The sequence below is a fragment of the Pelophylax lessonae genome (genome assembly GCF_965119305.1).
Source record: "Pelophylax lessonae genome assembly, chromosome: 3".
Lineage (NCBI taxonomy): Eukaryota > Metazoa > Chordata > Amphibia > Anura > Ranidae > Pelophylax > Pelophylax lessonae.
The window spans coordinates 395,027,968-395,047,840 of record NC_138770.1 but is presented as its reverse complement, the minus strand read 5'-3'; the positions used below and the strand labels follow the sequence as shown (position 1 = coordinate 395,047,840).

General features: G+C 46.0%; 1 protein-coding gene across 1 annotated transcript in view; it reads right to left on the bottom strand.

Annotated features, from left to right (window-relative positions):
* ARMC2 (armadillo repeat containing 2) overlaps nt 1-19,873 on the bottom strand; it is a 189,688-nt gene that overhangs the window by 118,653 nt on the left and 51,162 nt on the right. Inside the window, exon 5 of the mRNA XM_082250903.1 lies at nt 13,088-13,158. Coding sequence (XP_082107029.1) covers nt 13,088-13,158 — 71 coding nt within the window. The remainder of the gene's footprint in view (nt 1-13,087; nt 13,159-19,873) is intronic.

Sequence of the window (19,873 nt, the reverse complement as noted above, 5' to 3'; positions counted from 1 at the left end):
CCATGAATTCCCCCGGAACCAGGGCAGCCACCACCGAGCGCAGGGATTCCATGCGGAACTTGCGAACCCGCACAGAGCGGTTCAGAGCTTTCAAGTCCAGAATTGGACGAACCTTGCCCTCCTTTCTGGGCACGGTGAACAGATTGGAATAAAACCCCCGAAATCTGTCCCGATGAGGCACCGGAACCACCACTCCCTGAGCCCTCAGGTCCCGCACCGCCAGGTGCAGATCCCGCAGGCGCTCTGGAGACAGTTGTAGATTTGAGGGAAAAAATCTGCTCTCTGGCCGAGAGAGAAACTCGATCTTGTAACCAGATCGAACGATTTCCAGAACCCATCTGTCCCGCACACGGGCCAACCAGGGCTGAAGAAAACCGAGCAAGCGTCCCCCCACCCCAAAACTGGGTGAGGGCGCCCCTTCAGGCCGAACTGTTATGGGCCGCAGGTCCGGATTGGCCGGACTTCTGCTTCCCAGACCAGGGTTTCTTCTGAGAGCCCTGGCCCTTGAACGGTTTGCCCTTGTAGTGCGGCCGAAAGGCACGAAAGGACCCCTGAGGGGGCCGAAAATGAGCATGCTTCTTCCCAGAAGCCCCCTTAGCCTTGGGGAAATGGGGCAAGAGAGTGCTCTTACCCCCGGTAATCCCCTTAATCAACACATCCAGGGACTCCCCAAAAAGGCGAGACCCATCATAAGGCAGATTGGCTAAGGTTTTACGTGAAGATTGGTCCACCGACCAACATTTCAACCAAACCAGGCGGCGAGACAACACCGCCACGCTGTGCACACGCGCGGCCAACGGAATCAGGTCCAGGTCCGCATCACACAGATACATGACACCCTGGTGGATCTGATCCACCATATCCAGGGTCGCCGCCGAGGCCGAATCGGCCACTAGGACGCGCCTAAGCATCTGCGTCCAACTTGCAATCGCCTGGGCCGCCATGAGAGAAGCAAACAGAGCCTTAAGCATAGAACCCGTAACAGAATAAGTATGACGGGCAAGAGACTCCAGTCTCCTATCCGTGGCATCACGGAAAACAGGGGATCCCTCTGCAGGGATCGCAGTGGCTTTGTTCAAAACCGCAATAGCATGATCCACTGGCGGAGGCACACACCACCGTTCATCAGTGGCAGGCGAGAAAGGATAACGCAGCTTAAATTTACTTGGTACCGCAAAAGGCTTGCGCAAATCGCGCCATTGGTCCTTAACAGCGCGCTGAAAATCAGCATTGCAGGGAAAAACCTGCGGCGTCCTGCGTTTTCTCTGCGTCCCATAAGCCGCCAAGGCAGCTGGGGGACACACCTCGTCCTGCAAACGTAGCGTCTGCTTAATGGAAGCAATCAACTCATCCATGATTGCAAGCTCTTCAGGCGAGCCAGGGGGAGAATTATCAACCCCCTCAACTTCAGCCTCTACCTCAGACCCCACTAGATCAAGAGAGGAGCGGGACCCCGATAGGGGGGTCCCCGCCAGAACAGCCCCATCACCTTCACCCTCAGAATCAGAGGACAGAGTAACTCTGGGCCGTTTAGTAGATTGAGCAGCCACCAGCATTTGCACCTGTGCAGCAAGGCCAGCCACAATAGTGGCCAAATCCCCCCCTGGGGGGGAAACAGCGGTCCCCTGGCTTTCCACCAATACTGTGGGAAACTTGCCCTCCTGAGAATCCATTGCCCCTGTATGCCAGACAACCAAGGGTTAACTGCCCCCTTACAGCAAGCGCGGCAAGCGCAGCCCACCGCACCACACTCAGGCACAATGAGACCCCCACAGGGAATATACAGACTGAATACAGGCAATGGAATACAGGAATAGAAGGATAAAACCTGAGGAGACTCCGCTGCTGCTGCTGCCTCGATCGGTGCTTCCAGGAGAGAGGAAGTGATGCTGCCAGGGCGCTCTATGTAAGCCTATGGAGGCTACAAGAAAATGGCCGCCGTGCAAGTAAACCATGCGGCCGGAGCGGGCGCCGGTAAAATGGCGCCGTTTGGCGCCGAAATCGCCGCTCCACAGTGCATAAAATCACACACAATATTATCCCATAATATGGATACATGTTAGATCGCCGCAGCGATCGCTGTATATGCCCCAACATGCCATTAAAAACATGCCCCACAGCACACAGCTCCTCACACTGCCCAGCCTGACATACTCAGTGTCATACAGCTCCCCCCCCCCCTTGCAGCCCACAGCATGCAGCCGAGATATAGGGAGACAAGCAGTGTGATTAAAGGCAGGTTACACAGTCCCAGACTGAGACCCCCCCCAGACAGACAGGTCCCCACATAGATACACTTACCTCACATGGCGTGGGGAACCCGCACAGGCGAACAAGCCGCTGCACATGAGGCAGGGAGAGTCGCAATTCAAGACGCACACAATGGCGGTTCAGAAACCGCACAGCGTCCGGTGAGGTAGCCACCTCACCAATCATCCCTGCACCGAACAGGGATGGGTCGTTCACCGTGCCAGGAGCGTTACCTGGCTGAACGCTCGATGGCAGACTGGGAAGCCACTGACCCACGACCTGCGACCAGGGGGATCAGCCCGAGACCCAGTCCGCATGATCCTCTTCGTCCGAAGAACTAACTAATGCTGACAAAAATAACAGCTAAGTAAAGGTAGAGAGAAAACTCAAACAAAATATCAAAAAGAAGAAAGAGTCTGGGACAAAAAGTCCCAGCACAGAGAGAGCCAGCCACTCCTGACAAGCTAGACATTAAAACTGGGATATGGTTGCAGGAAGTAGGAGGGTATTGACTGAGGGGACCACCCCTTGAGGGTGGGATATGTTAAAGCTTTATTGTTAACATATTCTGTTGCCTAGCTACTCCTTCGGAGCAAAGTCTAATACCCCATATGTGACGAATATGAAGAGGCGGCGACTGTCGGAGGACGTAAGAGAAAGCTCTTTTTGTAGGAAAAAAATGATAAAAATGGATTTTTGTAAAATCTTACCGTAAAATCCTTTTCTCTTAGCTCATTGACAGACGTAGTCCTCGGTGATTCAACACCCTCGGGTTATGCTGCCCTCTACAGGAGTAGGACTAGACAGGAAAGAAAACGTTCTGGCCACACCCTAGGGGCAGTCCCAGAGGGTATATCCTCTCACTTCCTGCTCTAGCAAATCAGTTATGTCACAAAGCAGGGTTTAGAGAATCTAACCCAACCCAACTCAAAAACAGAGGGGCGGGTACTACGTCTGTCAATGAGCTAAGAGAAAAGGATTTTACGGTAAGATTTTACAAAAATCCATTTTTCTCTATCGCTCATTGACAGACGTAGTCCTCGGTGATTCAACACCCTCGGGACGTCCCAAAGCAGTACCACAAATGAGGGGTGGGAAAATGGAAATCAAATCCAATCTAGAAGGCCCAACCGGTGCCAACTAGAAGTTTACAATGCTCATCCTCAATGATGAGACTCAACAGAAATTTTTCAACAGAAAAAAACCCCCGAGGTAGACCACCGGTCTCCTCAAATTGCGGCCTGCAAAACCTTGCGGCCAAATGAGGCATCCGCCGATGCCATCACATCAATCTTATAAAATTTTGTAAAGGTATGTACCGACGACCAGGTGGCCGCCTTACATACCTGGACCACTGACGCCTGATGGCGATAGGCCCAGGAAGTACTGAGCGCTCGAGTGAAGTGCGCCCTAACAGGGAACGGAGGATTCCGACCCTTAATAGAATAAGCCTGTACCACCGTCTGACTGATCCATGTAGATATGGTCGCGGCAGACACAGGCAACCCCCTTCAAGGGCTATCTGTAATCACAAAAAGTGAGTCCGTCTCACGAAAACAAGTTCGTAGTAGTCAAGTGTATCCTTCTGAACCCCATCCAAGGAGTGTAATGCAAACTCCCAAGGATGGCTAGTCTTAGGACACGGGGAAGGTAACACAATACTTTTATTCAGATGAAAAACTCTGAAAACCACTTTAGGAAGGAAGGATGGATTCGGAAGAAGAACCACCTTATCCCTATGAACCACCAGATATGGGGAACGACAAGATAATGCGGCCAGTTCTGACACCCTGCGTGCAGAAGTAATGGCCACCAAGAAGGCCACCTTCTGGGATAATGTAAGCAAGGGAATCTCCCTAATATCTTCAAAGAGAAGTTTCTGAAGAACCGACCACACTAAATTAAGATCCCAGGCGGTAAGGGTGCGCGCACTGGCGGAGCCAGATGTCGCACCCCCTGGATGAAATTCCGTACCAAGGAATGATTAGCCAAAGGTTTCTTGAAAGAAGCTTGCCAACGCCGAAAACCTGACCCTTGATCGTGCTCAAGGATAGTTTCTGCTCAACCCCTTGTTGCAGACAGACCAAAATTCGGGTCACCGAATAGGTATGTGGGGGAAATCCAATAGATTCACACCATGCAATATAAGACTTCCATGTGCTGGAAGTCGCTTTCCTTGCTTTAACTGGAGGTAGGAATAACTGAAGCTGACACTCCGTTGTCCTTCAGTACCTGGGTCTCAATGGCCAGGCCATTAAGCCAGCGACTGTAAAGCAAGATGGAAGATCGGTCCCTGAGACCGCAAATCCTCCCTGAGAGGAAGTCTCCAAGGAGCGTCCGCGACTAGCCTCACCAAGTCGGCGTACCAGGCTCGACGAGGTCAGTCCGGAATTTCCAGAATAACTGGAATTCCCTCCACCTCTATCCTGCGAAGAAGTTCCCGCAGCGACTTGAGAGGATGGAAGGCATGCCGTAGCGGATACTGCCCCCACGGGGCGATCAGCGTTTCTGCTGCGTCTGCTAGAGGATCGCGGCGCGAGCTACAAACCTCCGCACCTTCCTGTTAAGCCAAGGTGCCAACAGATCCACATCCGGGATGTCCCAATGAAGGGACAGCTAGTGAAAAACCTCTGGATGAAGAGGCCATATGCGATTGGATCCGAATCGGGCTGCTCTAGAGCTGCTCGATCCAGTAAATCAGACAAAATCTGATCGCTCTCAGTTCCGATACCCTTATTGGTAATCTGGATACTATCGGAAGAAATGACTTCCCCTGGTTGAGCATCGGAGACTTCCTGGTCCGCTCGCTCAACCGGATCCGATTGTCCAGGGAATCGGAATTCTGATTCCATTAAAAAAGAATCTCCTTCAGGAGAATTCGGGTATGAGACTGGGTATACGGTACTGCCTCTAAGAAGGCCACCATCAGTCCCAGCCAATTGACGGACAGCAACATCCGAATCGTTGACTGAACCTTCTGGAGTTTCTCCGCAAGGAGAAACTCTCTTGCCCAGGATGTATCCAACCTTAGGCCCAGATAGTTCAGTCTCCTGGTGGGAACCAGGGATGATCTTTGGGAAAGCGAAAAAACGCTGATGTCCTGTGATGATGGGGATATAAAGATAGGCCTCCTAAATGTCTATGGACGCCAGGAAATCCCCCTGATGCAGGGAGGCCACCACTGTACGGATGGACTCTATTTCTTCCCAAGTCCAGATTTGGACGCACCTTGCCCTCTTTCCTGGGCATTGTGAATAGGTTCGAATAGAACCCCTGAAACCGTTCAATGTTAGAAGGGAAGAATCGCACCGGTGGAAGTGATCGAAACTCGATCCTGTGTCCTCCAGAAACCGGTGAAGACATCCCCCCCACCCCAGAGATGGGTAGGGGCGCATCAGGCTGTATCTTCAGGCTTGGCTGAGCCGGACTTTTTGTTTAGCCGACCAGCGCCCTTTGAAACCCCTCTAAAGGGGCTTTGGAGGGTTTCGCCTTATCGCCCGCCCTCGCGGAACGAACAACTCTTTATGTGCAGAAAAGGAAGGTCCTCGTTAGTTACGAGGTCCTTTTATCCTAACAGTCTGTGGCAAGACAGTAGGTGGTACCGTCTATCCTATAAAGAGGAATTCCTCAAACGGATAGCACCTAGCCATGCGTTTGGAAATAACAGGGGTTCGTTTCAAAACGACCCCATTTGGGTAAAGGAAAATCCTTCGCCCTTTTGGTAGGCTAACAAGTACCAAAAAGGAATCTCAGTCTCAGCTACCTCTGCCGGTGTAACCTCAAGACTAAAGGTTTCCCGGACGGACACAACTAGTGCATCCACCACTCTTGTGCTATGGCGGAGGCAGAAACGTGCTCCTCACTGCTGAGGAGATATTACCTGAGACAACAGCCCCTGAAGTATCTGATAAACAATAGGGGTAGGCGGGGGTCGCTTCTTGACCCCCGTCCCTGACAGGCCACCTCCACCCGGGATACCAAAGACTCCAAAAACTGCCGATAATGCATTAAAAACAAGTGGGGTACTGGAGGGTCCTGCGGCCACCTTGAGGGGATCAGGTGGGGATACCTATGCGGCAGGGTCAATGATTATACAAGACACTTGCCAGCGACAAAAAATGACAAAGTAAAAAACTTTTTTTTTTTTTTTTGTGTCCCCCAGTCGCAACAGCGCCCCTCAGTGTTACCTGCCTTTTTGGACCAGAGAGAGAGAGAGAGAGACAGACCCCAAGGCTCATCCCTGATGCACAGAAGTTTTCATCAGCTTGCTCAGTGCTTGTCTTGTTACAGACAGGAAGTCTTTGGCCCTATTTCCTGGGTAAAGAAGGCGGCTTCGCCCCTTAACACGCCTGCCTAGCGCCTCCCCCTGGCTCCATGAGGTGTTTGAGTCACCTCAAACATGGCCGCCCCCATGCTGGAGACACGAGGCTACACCAAAATGGCGGCCTCGTGCGATCTACCAGACAATGGCGGCGGCCTGCACAGAATAGCGGCATGTCTGCAGAAGGATCTCGGCCTCACAACCCTTCACCCTCATGGTGGTCAGCGTGGTCGGCGGTACCGGACCCTGGCGGGCCGTATGCGGTCCGTGGCCATCGGGAGGCATCTGCTTAGCTGGAGGAATGATCTGGAATGCAGTATACATGTATAGACATCGCCCTGTGGCTTCTGACAGGTAGGATACCTTATACTATCACAGTAAAGTTCTAGTACTGCCACTGACTACAATCATTTTCACATTTTTACAATTAGATTGTCAGCTCCCAAACTAAGCCTCCTGGCTTCTTGTACACAAAAATCACACTCAATTAGGGGGATCTGTGACATGTTATAGGATAGAGGGGAACCCATCCTTACCATTACAGAGAGGGGCCCGCGTTCACCACAAGACCCGTCAGGGGGAAAGGGGGAACATACTACTCACCATACCGGAACCAGGCGGGTGCCAACTCCTGACAGTACCCCTCTCCACCGAGGTAGGAGGGCTGTCGACCAATACGGACGCCGTGACTCATGGTCTTTGGCGTTTCAGCGAGACGTTTAACTCGCAGGGTCAGTCCCCGTCCAGTGGGACTATGTCGCGGCCGACCCAGCGCGGAGCTATGGCCTGCACGCGCTCGTAGGCTGAACTGGGGTGACCACTGGATCTCAACATCCAGCCCGTCGCCCAGTTCAGCTTTCTTGCTTGAAGATCTCACAGGAACACTGGAGAAAAAAAGCTGTCTAAAAAATCTTTTCTAAGAAAAAAATCCTGCCAGGACCGAAGATCCCAGCAAGGTATCTAGGTCCTTACTCCTAACTAGACAGAAAAAAACTGATTTGCTAGAGCAGGAAGTGAGAGGATATACCCTCTGGGACTGCCCCTAGGGTGTGGCCAGAACGTTTTCTTTCCTGTCTAGTCCTACTCCTGTAGAGGGCAGCATAACCCGAGGGTGTTGAATCACCGAGGACTATGTCTGTCAATGAGCGATAGAGAAAATGTGTTTTGGGTACAGCGTTGCATGACCGCGCAATTATCATTCAAAGCATGATGGCGCTAAAAGCTGAAAATTGGCCTGGGCAGGAAGGGGGTGAAAGTGCCCTGCATTGAAGTGGTTAAAGGACATCCTCATCCCCAAGGAGAAGAATTGTCCTTACAGTCTGGTTGGTCACTAGGACAAGAAAATTAGCATTTTTTATATAAATAGGGACATTTTCAGAAATAAGGTAATTTATTAAAAAGGAAGAGAGAAGGGTTGGAACTTCTTTCAAGTTTTTACTGCACTTTGTATTCCTGCTGGAGAGATGCTGCTCACTTTCTGCATGTTTTACTGCCACAGAGAATGAAGGAAAATTTTACCAAAGATAACAGACCGTATTAAAGTCTGATTTGACAAGTCTAATTCTGAAATCCAATAAAACTAGACTTTTTTTTTTACAGTTGTAGATATATATCCTAGTGTAGGTTATCCATAAACTAAGTGTTATTGTTTTAAAACGTCATTTTATTAGTCTCATGAACATATGGCAGCCATATTTGCTTATCACAAATGCAGGCCCTGATTTCCTGCCCAGCAGTTACATTGTTCCTCTGCGCAAGCCACTGTGTAATAAACTATATAATGTTGAGTTTTTCTCAACCATTGTAAACCAGGCTTGCTAATCACATGTGTTCTTTACAGATGACCAAAGTCACATCAAAAGATGAACTATGGGTCCTTGCATATCACGTTGGCTTGCAGCTGGTAGGGGCATGCATGTCACTTATATGTCCTTAACAACTGGTGGCTCAGCTATGACAGCTCTGACATGACATACCAACCAATATACAAGCAAGCTTACCTTCCTGTTCCACAGTAAAGTTTTAATTAATATCTGGGCAGTTTTCAAATCTATCAAGAATGATTGCAAACATCTCATTAATATGTGCAAGTTATCTTTTTTTTTTTTTTTCGCTGTGCTGTTTCTCTATTTTAACCACGTGAATAATCTCGAGACAAGTGGTTTTGCATCTATCACTTTGGGTTTCAGATAATGAACAGGAAACTTAAAAAAAACAAATGAGAACTGAAGATTGTGAGTTACTGCGGTCTTCGTGGTGTACTTACAACACACATAACTCCGTTGACTGGTCACAAAAAAACACTACCCATTCTTTGCCGATTGGCTACTGTTTTTAGCAGCAAGGTTCAGGAGCCTTAGCAACACGCAGCAAGTTGAAGTCTCTCCCACAAATACTAAACTTATATCCTTCTGCCTGTCTGTCTTTTCAAAGTACATAATATATATGTATACACACATGAATTTATAAATCAACAGGTGTGTATGTTACATATGAAATTTAAGGTATGTATAGAAATACAAGAATGGAAGAGATTGGGAATCAACCTGCCAGAAAAACAAAAACAAGGGTGATCACTGACATCACCAAAGGTTTGCACATGATTTTAGGCATTGCGAATGCCATAAGAAAACTTTAGAGCATCATTTTGTTCTGATATAGACCCTTAAACTAGCCCAGGCACCACATATAGCTATATATTTTACACCAAACATGGGTTTGCATATACGCAACCTGAAAATGTATTTTTAAATTTTTCATGCTCATACTGTACAACATACATCTCCATTAGCCAAAGTGGTGAACACTTCATAAACATGATTTTATATGTACAGTGGATATAAAAAGTCTACACACCCCTGTTAAAATGTCAGGTTTTGTTGATGTAAAAAAATGACAAAGAAATCATTTCAGAACTTTTTCCACCTTTAATGAGACCTATAAACTGTACAACCATACCCAAAATGAAATGCTTTGTGGGGGGGGGGGAGAAAAAATAAAAAAAATAAAATAATATGGTTGCATAAGTATGCACACATTCTTGTCACTGGGGATGTAGCTGTGTTCGCAAATTAAGCAATCACATTCAAACTAATGTTAAATAGCAGTCAGTACACACCTGCCATCATTTGAAGTGCCTCTGATTAACCCCAAATAAAGTTCAGCTGTTCTAATAGGTCTTTCCTGACATTTTCCTAGTCGCATCCTATAGCAAAAGCCATGTTCTGCAGAGAGCTTTCCAAAGCATCAGAGGGATCTCATTGTTAAAAGGTATCAGTCAGGAGAAGGGTACAAAATAATTTCCAAGGCATTAGATAGACCATGGAACACAGTGAAGACAGTCATTAAGTGGAGAAAATATGGCACAACAGTGACATTACCAAGAACTGGAGGTCCCTCCAAAATTGATGAAAAGACGAGAAGAAAACTGGTCAGGGAGGCTGCCAAGACGCCTATGGCAACATTAAAGGATCCACAGGAATATCTGGCAAGTACTGGCTGTGTGGTACATGTGATAACAATCTCCTGTTATCTTCATATGTCTGGGCTATACCCACAGTGAAGCATGGTGGTGGCAAGAATCATGCTTTGGGGCTGTTTTTCTTCAGCTGGAACAGGGGCCTTAGTCAAGGTAGACGGAATTATGAACAGTTCCAAATACCAGTCAATACTAGCACAAAACCTTCAGGCTTCTGCTAGAAAGTTGACCATTAGGAGGAACTTCATCTATCAGCATGACAATGACCCAAAGCCTACATTCAAATCAACAAAGGAATGGCTTCCTAGTAGTAGAATAGTGATCTCCATGTCACCCATCAAGGCAGCAGAGGACTCTCGCAGAAAGAGGAGGTTGTCCAGGTAGCCCACACATATACATACACTTGCCTATGCCACGAACAGGCATGCCGTGAAGGCTGTTCTGAAGGCAAAGGGAAGTCCAACCTGGTACTAAGCAAGGTGTACCTTATAAAGTGACCGGTGAGTGTATATATACAGTGCCTTGCGAAAGTATTCGGCCCCCTTGAACTTTGTGACCTTTTGCCACATTTCAGGCTTCAAACAAAGATATAAAACTGTAATTTTTTGTGAAGAATCAACAAGTGGGACACAATCATGAAGTGGAATGAAATTTATTGGATATTTCAAACTTTGTTAACAAATAAAAAACGGAAAAATTGGGCGTGCAAGATTATTCAGCCCCTTTACTTTCAGTGCAGCAAACTCTCTCCAGAAGTTCAGTGAGGATCTCTGAATGATCCAATGTTGACCTAAATGACTAATGATGATAAATAGAATCCACCTGTGTGTAATCAAGTCTCTGTATAAATGCTCCTGCACTGTGATAGTCTCAGAGGTCCGTTTAAAGTATCAGACCACTGCAAATCTACGAAGACCTGGCCGTCCCTCTAAACTTTCAGCTCATACAAGGAGAAGACTGATCAGAGATGCAGCCAAGAGGCCCATGATCACTCTGGATGAACAGCAGAGATCTACAGCTGAGGTGGGAGACTCTGTCCATAGGACAACAATCAGTCGTATACTGCACAAATCTGGCCTTTATTGAAGAGTGGCAAGAAGAAAGCCATTTCTTAAAGATATCCATAAAAAGTGTTGTTTAAAGTTTGCCACAAGCCACCTGGGAGATACACCAAACATGTGGAAGAAGGTGCTCTGGTCAGATGAAACCAAAATCGAACTTTTTGGCAACAATGCAAAACGTTATGTTTGGCGTAAAAGCAACACAGCTCATCACCCTGAACACACCATCCCCACTGTCAAACATGGTGGTGGCAGCATCATGGTTTTGGCCTGCTTTTCTTCAGCAGGGACAGGGAAGATGGTTAAAATTGATGGGAAGATGGATGGAGCCAAATACAGGACCATTCTGGAAGAAAACCTGATGGAGTCTGCAAAAGACCCGAGACTGGGACAGAGATTTGTCTTCCAACAAGACAATGATCCAAAACATAAAGCAAAATCTACAATGGAATGGTTCACAAATAAGCATATCCAGGTTTTAGAATGGCCAAGTCAAAGTCCAGACCTGAATCCAATCGAGAATCTGTGGAAAGAACTGAAAACTGCTGTTCACAAACGCTCTCCATCCAACCTCACTGAGTTCGAGCTGTTTTGCAAGGAGGAATGGGCAAAAATTTCAGTCTCTCGATGTGCAAAACTGATAGAGACATACCCCAAGCGACTTACAGCTGTAATCGCAGAAAAAGGTGGCGCTACAAAGTATTAACTTAAGGGGGCTGAATAATTTTGCACGCCTAATTTTTCAGTTTTATTTATTTGTTAAAAAAGTTTGAAACATCCAATAAATTTCATTCCACTTCATGATTGATCCCACTTGTTGATTCTTCACAAAAAATTCGAGTTTTATATCTTTATGTTTGAAGCCTGAAATGTGGCAAAAGGTCGCAAAGTTCAAGGGGGCCGAATACTTTCGCAAGGCACTGTATCTAGCTATTACACACACACACACACACACAGATGCATGCACTGCAGCAATTTGATTATTGAGCAGCACAATCAAGATTTTACCAAATCTCACCCCAAATATCGTTAGACTAGCATTTAGAGGGACAACTGCCTAATCTGAGCCTGTACATACACAGCTACTAGGCTACAGAACAGGAGTGCTTATACACCCTAAATGGGAGAATCCTTCCCCCTACAAATACTTTACCTGCGGACTTCTATTATAAAGACATTTACCTGTCCAGGGATCCAGAGATGTCGGAACCCCGAGCAGATTCTTCAATCGGCTTGGGGTGCAGGCGCCAGTATCTTAACTAAGAGAAACCGGCAGTGAAGCCTTCAGGCTTCAGAGCTGGTTTCTTACTGCGCATGCATGAGTTGCACTGCGCCTTCTGAATGGAGGAGGGACCAGACATACTCAGGGATCGCGTGGCGATCTAACCCAGAAGTGGGAGCGGGCACCTGTCAAAACTAGGTACCTCCACCCCCCCCCAAAAGTGCCAAATGTGCCAGTGGAGGAAGCGGGGGGGGGGGTGCAAACAAGTGGTGCTATCCCTTTTGGGTGGAGCTTAGTTTTAATGTGAGGTTGTTTTTGCGCCCATTTGACAACCCCCACCATCCCCCCTTATATAAACTTACAAATGCCCATTCAGAGGCAAACAAACGCTCTTAGAATGCTTGGCCCAATTTCCTATAAATAGAAACAAAATCCTTCCTGATACCTAAAAGGCAACTGGATAACTTTCATGGAACCTCTGGAGTCTGTACAGCATTTATGTGGTCATCATGAGGGGCTCCCACACTCAATTTCAGATATGTTTTAGATTGTAGAGAATGTAATAAAAAGATTTAAATCTTCAGACAGACAACAATACATTTAAGAATTTTGTCAGGAAAATCCTGCTGTTGGGAGTATCCAAGACATACAAGAAGACTACATGTATAACTTCCTTATATTACTCTTGGGTCAACCAGCCTTTTCATTTTTTAATGAAACCACAAAAAAGGATGTCATATGTAAAACATCTGTACCTGTGTTTCGAGCAGTGTCCTCAGATTTAGTTGTGCACTGCAAGCTTCTGCTCATGCTTTCAACGTCCCCCCTTTCAATTGAACGAAAGAAAAAAGGTAAAGCATATTTAGATTAACATACACAAACAAATGTCAATCAACTATTTGATTCAATGCATTTATCAAGCGCATTTCCACTTTTGCGGCCAAACTGGGATAAAATCTACTTCATATTTGTTACATGTCCCTATTCACAAAGTATAATTTACAAAAAAAAAAATTAAAAAATTAAAAAAAAAATTGCAGCTGACCTTTTAAAGATGCTCTATTCTGAATTCTTCAGCAACAAAAATCCAACTTAGCTTTCTATTTTCAAGGAGGCTGGTCAGCTGTTTTTGCCATAATTAACCTGGTTTGTACTGTGCAGGCAGATCTTCATTATCACTTGTATCTAGATGTAAACATTGTCTGTAAACACAAGGCGCTGAAGGTTTCGAGCAGGGGTCTTCAAACTATGGCCCTCCAGTTGTTCAGGAACTACCATTCCCATCATGCTTGTGAAAGTCAGAGTTTTACAATGCCTCATGGGATGTGTAGTTCTGCAACAGCTGGAGGGCCGCAGTTTGAGGATCCCTGGTAGAGGCTAGGCTTCTTGCCTTGTATTAAGGAGGACAGACCTAAAGCAGAATTCTGGGATTCTGCAAGTTTAGCTTTTTCAGATCCCCTCTCAGGGCTCTATGAAAAAAACTCATACAGTTTAAATTAAGAGGTCTTACTTTTCTTGTAATCCTCATGTTTCCTCCCCCCTGTGATGTCATCTTGCCATAGGTTCATATCTGTTTCCATGCTCCGGGAAGAGGACTTTCTGCCCTGCCGATTGTCACATCCATGCCGGTATAAAGAACTACATTTCCCTTCATTCAATGGAAAATGCAGGAAGTAATAGGCAGAGCTGGGGCTAAATTTCACGTGGAAGGTGGGTGGAGCTGAGCTTGAGCTGTGGGCAGGGCTGGGCAGTGCCGTTTAGAAGTGGGCGGTTCAGACCTGCAATCTGAGTATCTGGCGACTGCCCACGACAAGAGCGGAGACGTAGTTATGTCTCCGCTCGTTCACAGAAAATTACAGCACAGAGGTTACAAGACCAGTGGCTGCAGGGAAAGAGGGCACAGCAGCCATCGGTTTAACAATCTGGATTTAAAGGGAATTGAGTACTGGATGTCAAGCTAAAGTGATTTTCTAATTTGCAACACTGGTAATCATTAAGGCAATAACACATTCTTTGAACATAAGAAAGCACATTTATAGATATTTAAAAACATTTCTTCCTAGAGTTCTGCTTTAAGCCAGCCAAATACGGATTGAAATTCAGCCAGTTTAGCACAAACCATCCAAGATTAGATCGGTCTATAGGCAGGTTGGTTGTACTGAATTTGATCCATTGATCAACTTTATCACAACCAGCCAGTCAGATTTGTATTTGCCCAATCACTGTTGGCAGCTATAGCCACCAGCACTGATCATTGCAATCTGCTGGTGGAGACTCCCCACCTGCAGAACACAATAGTGCTGCGGGAAGGACAGAAAATTGTATAATGTATGGCTTGCCTAAGGACAAACTCACTTTGACATAATTAAAAAAAAAAAAAAAAAAAAAGACCTTTGTCAGCCATGACACCTTCCCTTAAGAAATAACTAAAAGACAAGACATATTTTTAAAAAAATAGTGTTTTCTCAGATCTGACTGTAAAAGTGGAAAAAGGCTTTAAGGCATTTCTCATTTTTACCATAAAAAGGCAAGGTTTATCTCAATTCTGATCAACATAAAAAGGAAAAGACCTGTCAGCATTCTTGTGTATTTTCTAAACCTAATCTTGTTTAATAAAAAAAAAAAAAAAAAGTCACCAGACAATCTTCTTTGGAACGTTTCTTCATTTTTATAAAGGAGTGGTCAGCATTAAGGCCTCAGTCACACTAGCAGAACTGTTAAGATAATTGAATAGTATATTATAGTAATTGTATTTTTAATGAATGGCATCATTGACATGGCCGAAAACGTCATGATTGTATTTGCAATTAATTTACCTTTGTAAAATAAGCAAGTATAAAGATTTTGATATGTTTACTATTTGGGAAATGTATATTAAACCCAATGAATGAACTGATGATGTGAACTGAGGTTAGCTGATGATGAAAAATGGAGAAAAATGCAAATAAAATGATGATAAAGAAAACAATTTTGCTGTGAAACTCCTTCAAGTTAATATGCACACAGGCAGGGCTGCTGTTAGATATCATGGGGCCCCTTGCAGCCTACCTGGCAGGGCCCCCCTTGAATATATCAAGAGAATATTTTCACTAAAAATACACTACAATCATTATTAGTGGACACAAACATAACAGTGAACTTGTGTAAATTAGCCCTTTTTAATAGTTTTTTACATTAAAAAAAATTATAATTTATTTTAAAAATTTTTACAATTATTTTACAATTGAGATTGAGCAGCCACCAGCATCTGCACCTGAGCAGCAAGGCCAGCCACAATAGTGGCCAAATCCCCCCCTGGGGGGGAAACAGCGGTCCCCTGGCTATCCACCAAGGCGGTAGGAAATTTGCCCTCCTGAGAATCCATTGCCCCAATATCAAAATGCCGGATAATAAAGGGTTAACTGCCCCTTTAACAAGCGCGGCGAGCGCAGCCCACCGCACCACACACAAGCACAATGAGACCCCCACAGGGACAATAAAACTGACACAGGCAATGGATAAGAAGGATATAACCTGAGGAGACCCTCGCCGCTGCTGCTGCCTCGATCGGTGTACCCAGGAGAAGAGGAAGTGATGGGACCAGGGCGCTCTATTAAAGCCTATGGGAGGCTACAAGAAAATGGCCGCCATGCATGTAGAACATGCGGCCGGAGCGAGTGTAGGCAAAATGGCGCCGTTTGGCGCCGAAACCGCCGCTCCACAGTACAGTAATGCACACATATAGCCATATATAAAAAAACATGGCAGATCGCCGCAGCGATCGCTGTATAGTGCCCAAACATGCCACAAAACATGCCCCACAGCACACAGCTTCTCACACTGACAAAGCTGACACACATAGTGTCACACAGCTCCCCCCCCCCTTGCAGCCCACAGCATGCAGCCGAGAGATAGGGAGACAAACAGTGAGAACAGAGGCAGGTTACACAGTCCCAGACTGACACCCCCCCAGACAGACAGGTCCCCACATAGATACACTTACCTCACAATGGCGTGGGGGACCCGCACAGGCGAACAAGCCGCTGCACATGAGGCAGGGAGAGTCGCATACAAGACGCACAAAATGGGGGTTAAGAAACCGCACAGCGTCCAGTGAGGTAGCCACCTCACCAATCATCCCTGCACCGAACAGGGATTGGTCGTTCACTGTGCCAGGAGCGTTACCTGGCTGAACGCTCGATGGCAGGCTGGGAAGCCACTGACCCACGACCTGCGACCAGGGGGATCAGCCCGAGACCCAGCCCGCATGATCCTCTTCATCAGAAGAACTAACTAATGCTGACAAAAAGAACAGCTAAGTAAAGGTAGAGAGAAAACTCAAACAAAAAATCAAAAAAGAAGAAAGAGTCTGGGGCACAAAGCCCCAGCACAGAGAGAGCCAGCCACTCCTGACAAGCTAGACATTGAAACTGAGATATGGTTGCAGGAAGTAGGAGGGTATTGACTGAGGGGACCACCCCTTGAGGGTGGGATATGTTAAAAGCTTTAATGTTAACATATTCTGTTGCCTAGCTACTCCTTCGGAGCAAAGTCTAGTACCCCATATGTGACGAATATATAGAGGCGGCGACTGTCGGAGGACGTAAGAGAAACAATTTTGCTGTGAAACTCCTTCAAGTTAATATGCACACAGGCAGGGCTGCTGTTAGATATCATGGGGCCCCATGCAGCCTACCTGGCAGGGCCCCCCTTGAATATATCAAGAGAATATTTTCACTAAAAATACACTACAATCATTATTAGTGGACACAAACATAACAGTGAACTTGTGTAAATTAGCCCTTTTTAATAGTTTTTTACCTTAAAAAAAATTATAATTTATTTTAAAAATGTTTACAATTATTTTACAATTTTTTTTAAAATAATTTATTGCAGTGTTTAATTATTATGTTTACAGGACAGGGAAGACTGCAGCGCTGCGGGGGGTGGGGGCAAAGTGAAAAGGGGGCACACGGAGACAGGGAAGAGCAGAAGCAGGCAGAACAGGGGGATAGGTGTCGGAGAAGCAATTACAAGAACAATACCCAATGTTTCTCCCTGCAGTAGCTGAAAGCTGGCAGGAGGGGGAGAAACTGGCTTTCAGCTACTGCAGAGAGATGCACAGGGCTTCCATCTGTAATTGCCCCTCCTCCTGACAGCACCTATTCTCTGTACTGTTGGGGCCCCCCTGTATGCCTGGACCCCCTACAGGAGGACTGGTGCCCCCCCCATCAGCAGCCCTGCACACAGGACAAAGCAACAGGCCAACTTTAAACCATGATCCCTCAGTAGCACATACTGAACTTCCCTTCACTCCTCCTGCTCTTTTTTTTAGCTTCTGAGAATCAGTCTCTCAGTCAGGATGGCTTACATAGGGGGATGGCCTCCCTGCTCTTATGTGACAATCACCAAGCACCACATTTCATGAATCGAATCACAAGTCCTGCTATACCTAGAATGTATTTTCCTTACTCAGATGAAAGAACAGAGCAGAAGGGGTTCAAAGGAATGGTGAGCATATTCTGTTTGAGACTGGATTTCAAAGCAAACCCATTGCTTTACCATTCGTAGGTGAAACATAGGTCTGCTTTAAGCACCGATAAGAGTTAGGATCTGATCCAGATCAAAATGATTTGTGGACAGCCAAAAGGTGTAAATGTCAGCTATTCTTGCAAGCCTGGCACATTTTGCATATGGGCTGGTATCCCAATAGTAAATGGATTGTGAGCTCATAGGCCAAATGCTGTGTGGATACCTTCCTATGAATGCTTTAGCACTGAACAAGTGCTTTAGGAAAAGGAACCACACACAGAACACGCCCACTCAAAACACTATCTCCTGTCCAAAAAAGCAGGAAGACTATGGGGTTGATTTACTAAAGCTGAATAGTCTGTGCTCTGCAAGTGCAGTTATCTAGCTCTGAGGGGAGCATGCAAGAAAAATAAACTGCATTTTTGCTTGTACATGATTGGATGATGGAAATCAGCAGAGCTTCCCCTCACTTCTAGTGCACAGTATATTTGTCCTTAGTAAATTAACCTCTATGTGTTACATGCAATTTATCTGCCAGGTTCCCCCAGTTGGATCCTTTATTAAAAGGGAATTAAATTGGATCAATACTCAAAAAGTTGAAGTGGAACTAAACATGCTGATTAAACTTTTTCCCAAAAGAAAGCTCAGGTTAAAAATGTTCGATAAACACAGATAGGATGATAGAAGAGTTTAGCTCTGCTTTAACTTAAAGAAAACTCCTGCCCTCCACCATTCTGCAAATCTCGATGGCCCCCTCTCCCAGACCTGGCCTTTTAGGCCTCTTGGATGACTTGGTTCCTCATGGGGCGGACAGTACCCTCCTAGGTTTACTACTTTTTTATGCTAGGAAGAATATAGCACTTCATTGGCGTCAGCGGGCTCCCCCCACGATCCTGCAGTGGAGGGGCCTGGTGGACTCGGCCATACCACTGTACCGTGATACCTATTTCATAGGGGTTGCCCCAAAAAGCATGACAGGGTATGGGCACAATGGTTGGCGGATTCTTCCGCCGCGTTATCAAATTAACTGTTATTGTGCCTCTGGCTCATGGTCCCGTTGCACTGTATTCTGCTAGCTGCTTGTTCCTCACTCTGATGCCCTTACATGATTGTCCTGCTGTTGTTGGCATATTCTCCGCTCTGATGCATTTGACCTAGGCCACATTGTCTCTCTCCCTAGTTTTGTCGTCGCCCCTGCGTGGGCAGCAAGCTGCTGATTGATCTACTGACGTATTCTTTGTACACTGAATCTATTGCACCTGTTTTTGTTCCTTCCTTGTTATATGTTCTTTATACCAATAAAAAGATTAAAAAAAAAAAAAAAAGAAAACTCCTGCCAATTTAGCTGCAACCTTATAAATACAAAAGTTAAAAAAGGGCTAAAATACTACTCTCCAAGAAAAAAATGCTGCTCCAGGATCCCTTTAGGGTGGGTAGCTTTTATAAAAGCTTTGACCCTTGGTCACATGAACTGTGTTTAATGTAAGGATCATACAATTTGACTTTTAGCTCTCCCCTTCAACAGAAATCTCATTACCAAATACATGCACGTTTCTCTTTATGGCTTCTGCACGTCTTTATGGCTTCTGCAGTGAATAACTATGCTTGAGCAACAGATACAATTAAGGTGATTTCAGCAGCCATTTTGTTTTCCAAGTATCAACAAATCACCCACTACACCTAGTACAATATGCAAAAGTGGGTATGTCACAGTGGATTAAGAAAAAAGGTTAATAAATGTAAAGTCATAACTTTTTTTCATTTTGAATAGAGTGGGGAATGATTAAAACTGTTCTTTTTCTGTGTGCTTTTTTTTTTCATCATATAATAGATAGCAAGAGCGTTATAGATAAATTTGAAAATTTTGGGGGGCGTGGTCTGGACATGGACGGCTGAGGTTGTGCTTTCCCCGAGCTCCGTGCCTGTCCGACCCTTACCCGGCCGACGTTCACTGCTGACGCCCGGGATGAGATCAGCGAGGCGCAGGAGGTCAAGGGGAGCAGCTGGACCACCGAATACACCCCGCCGGA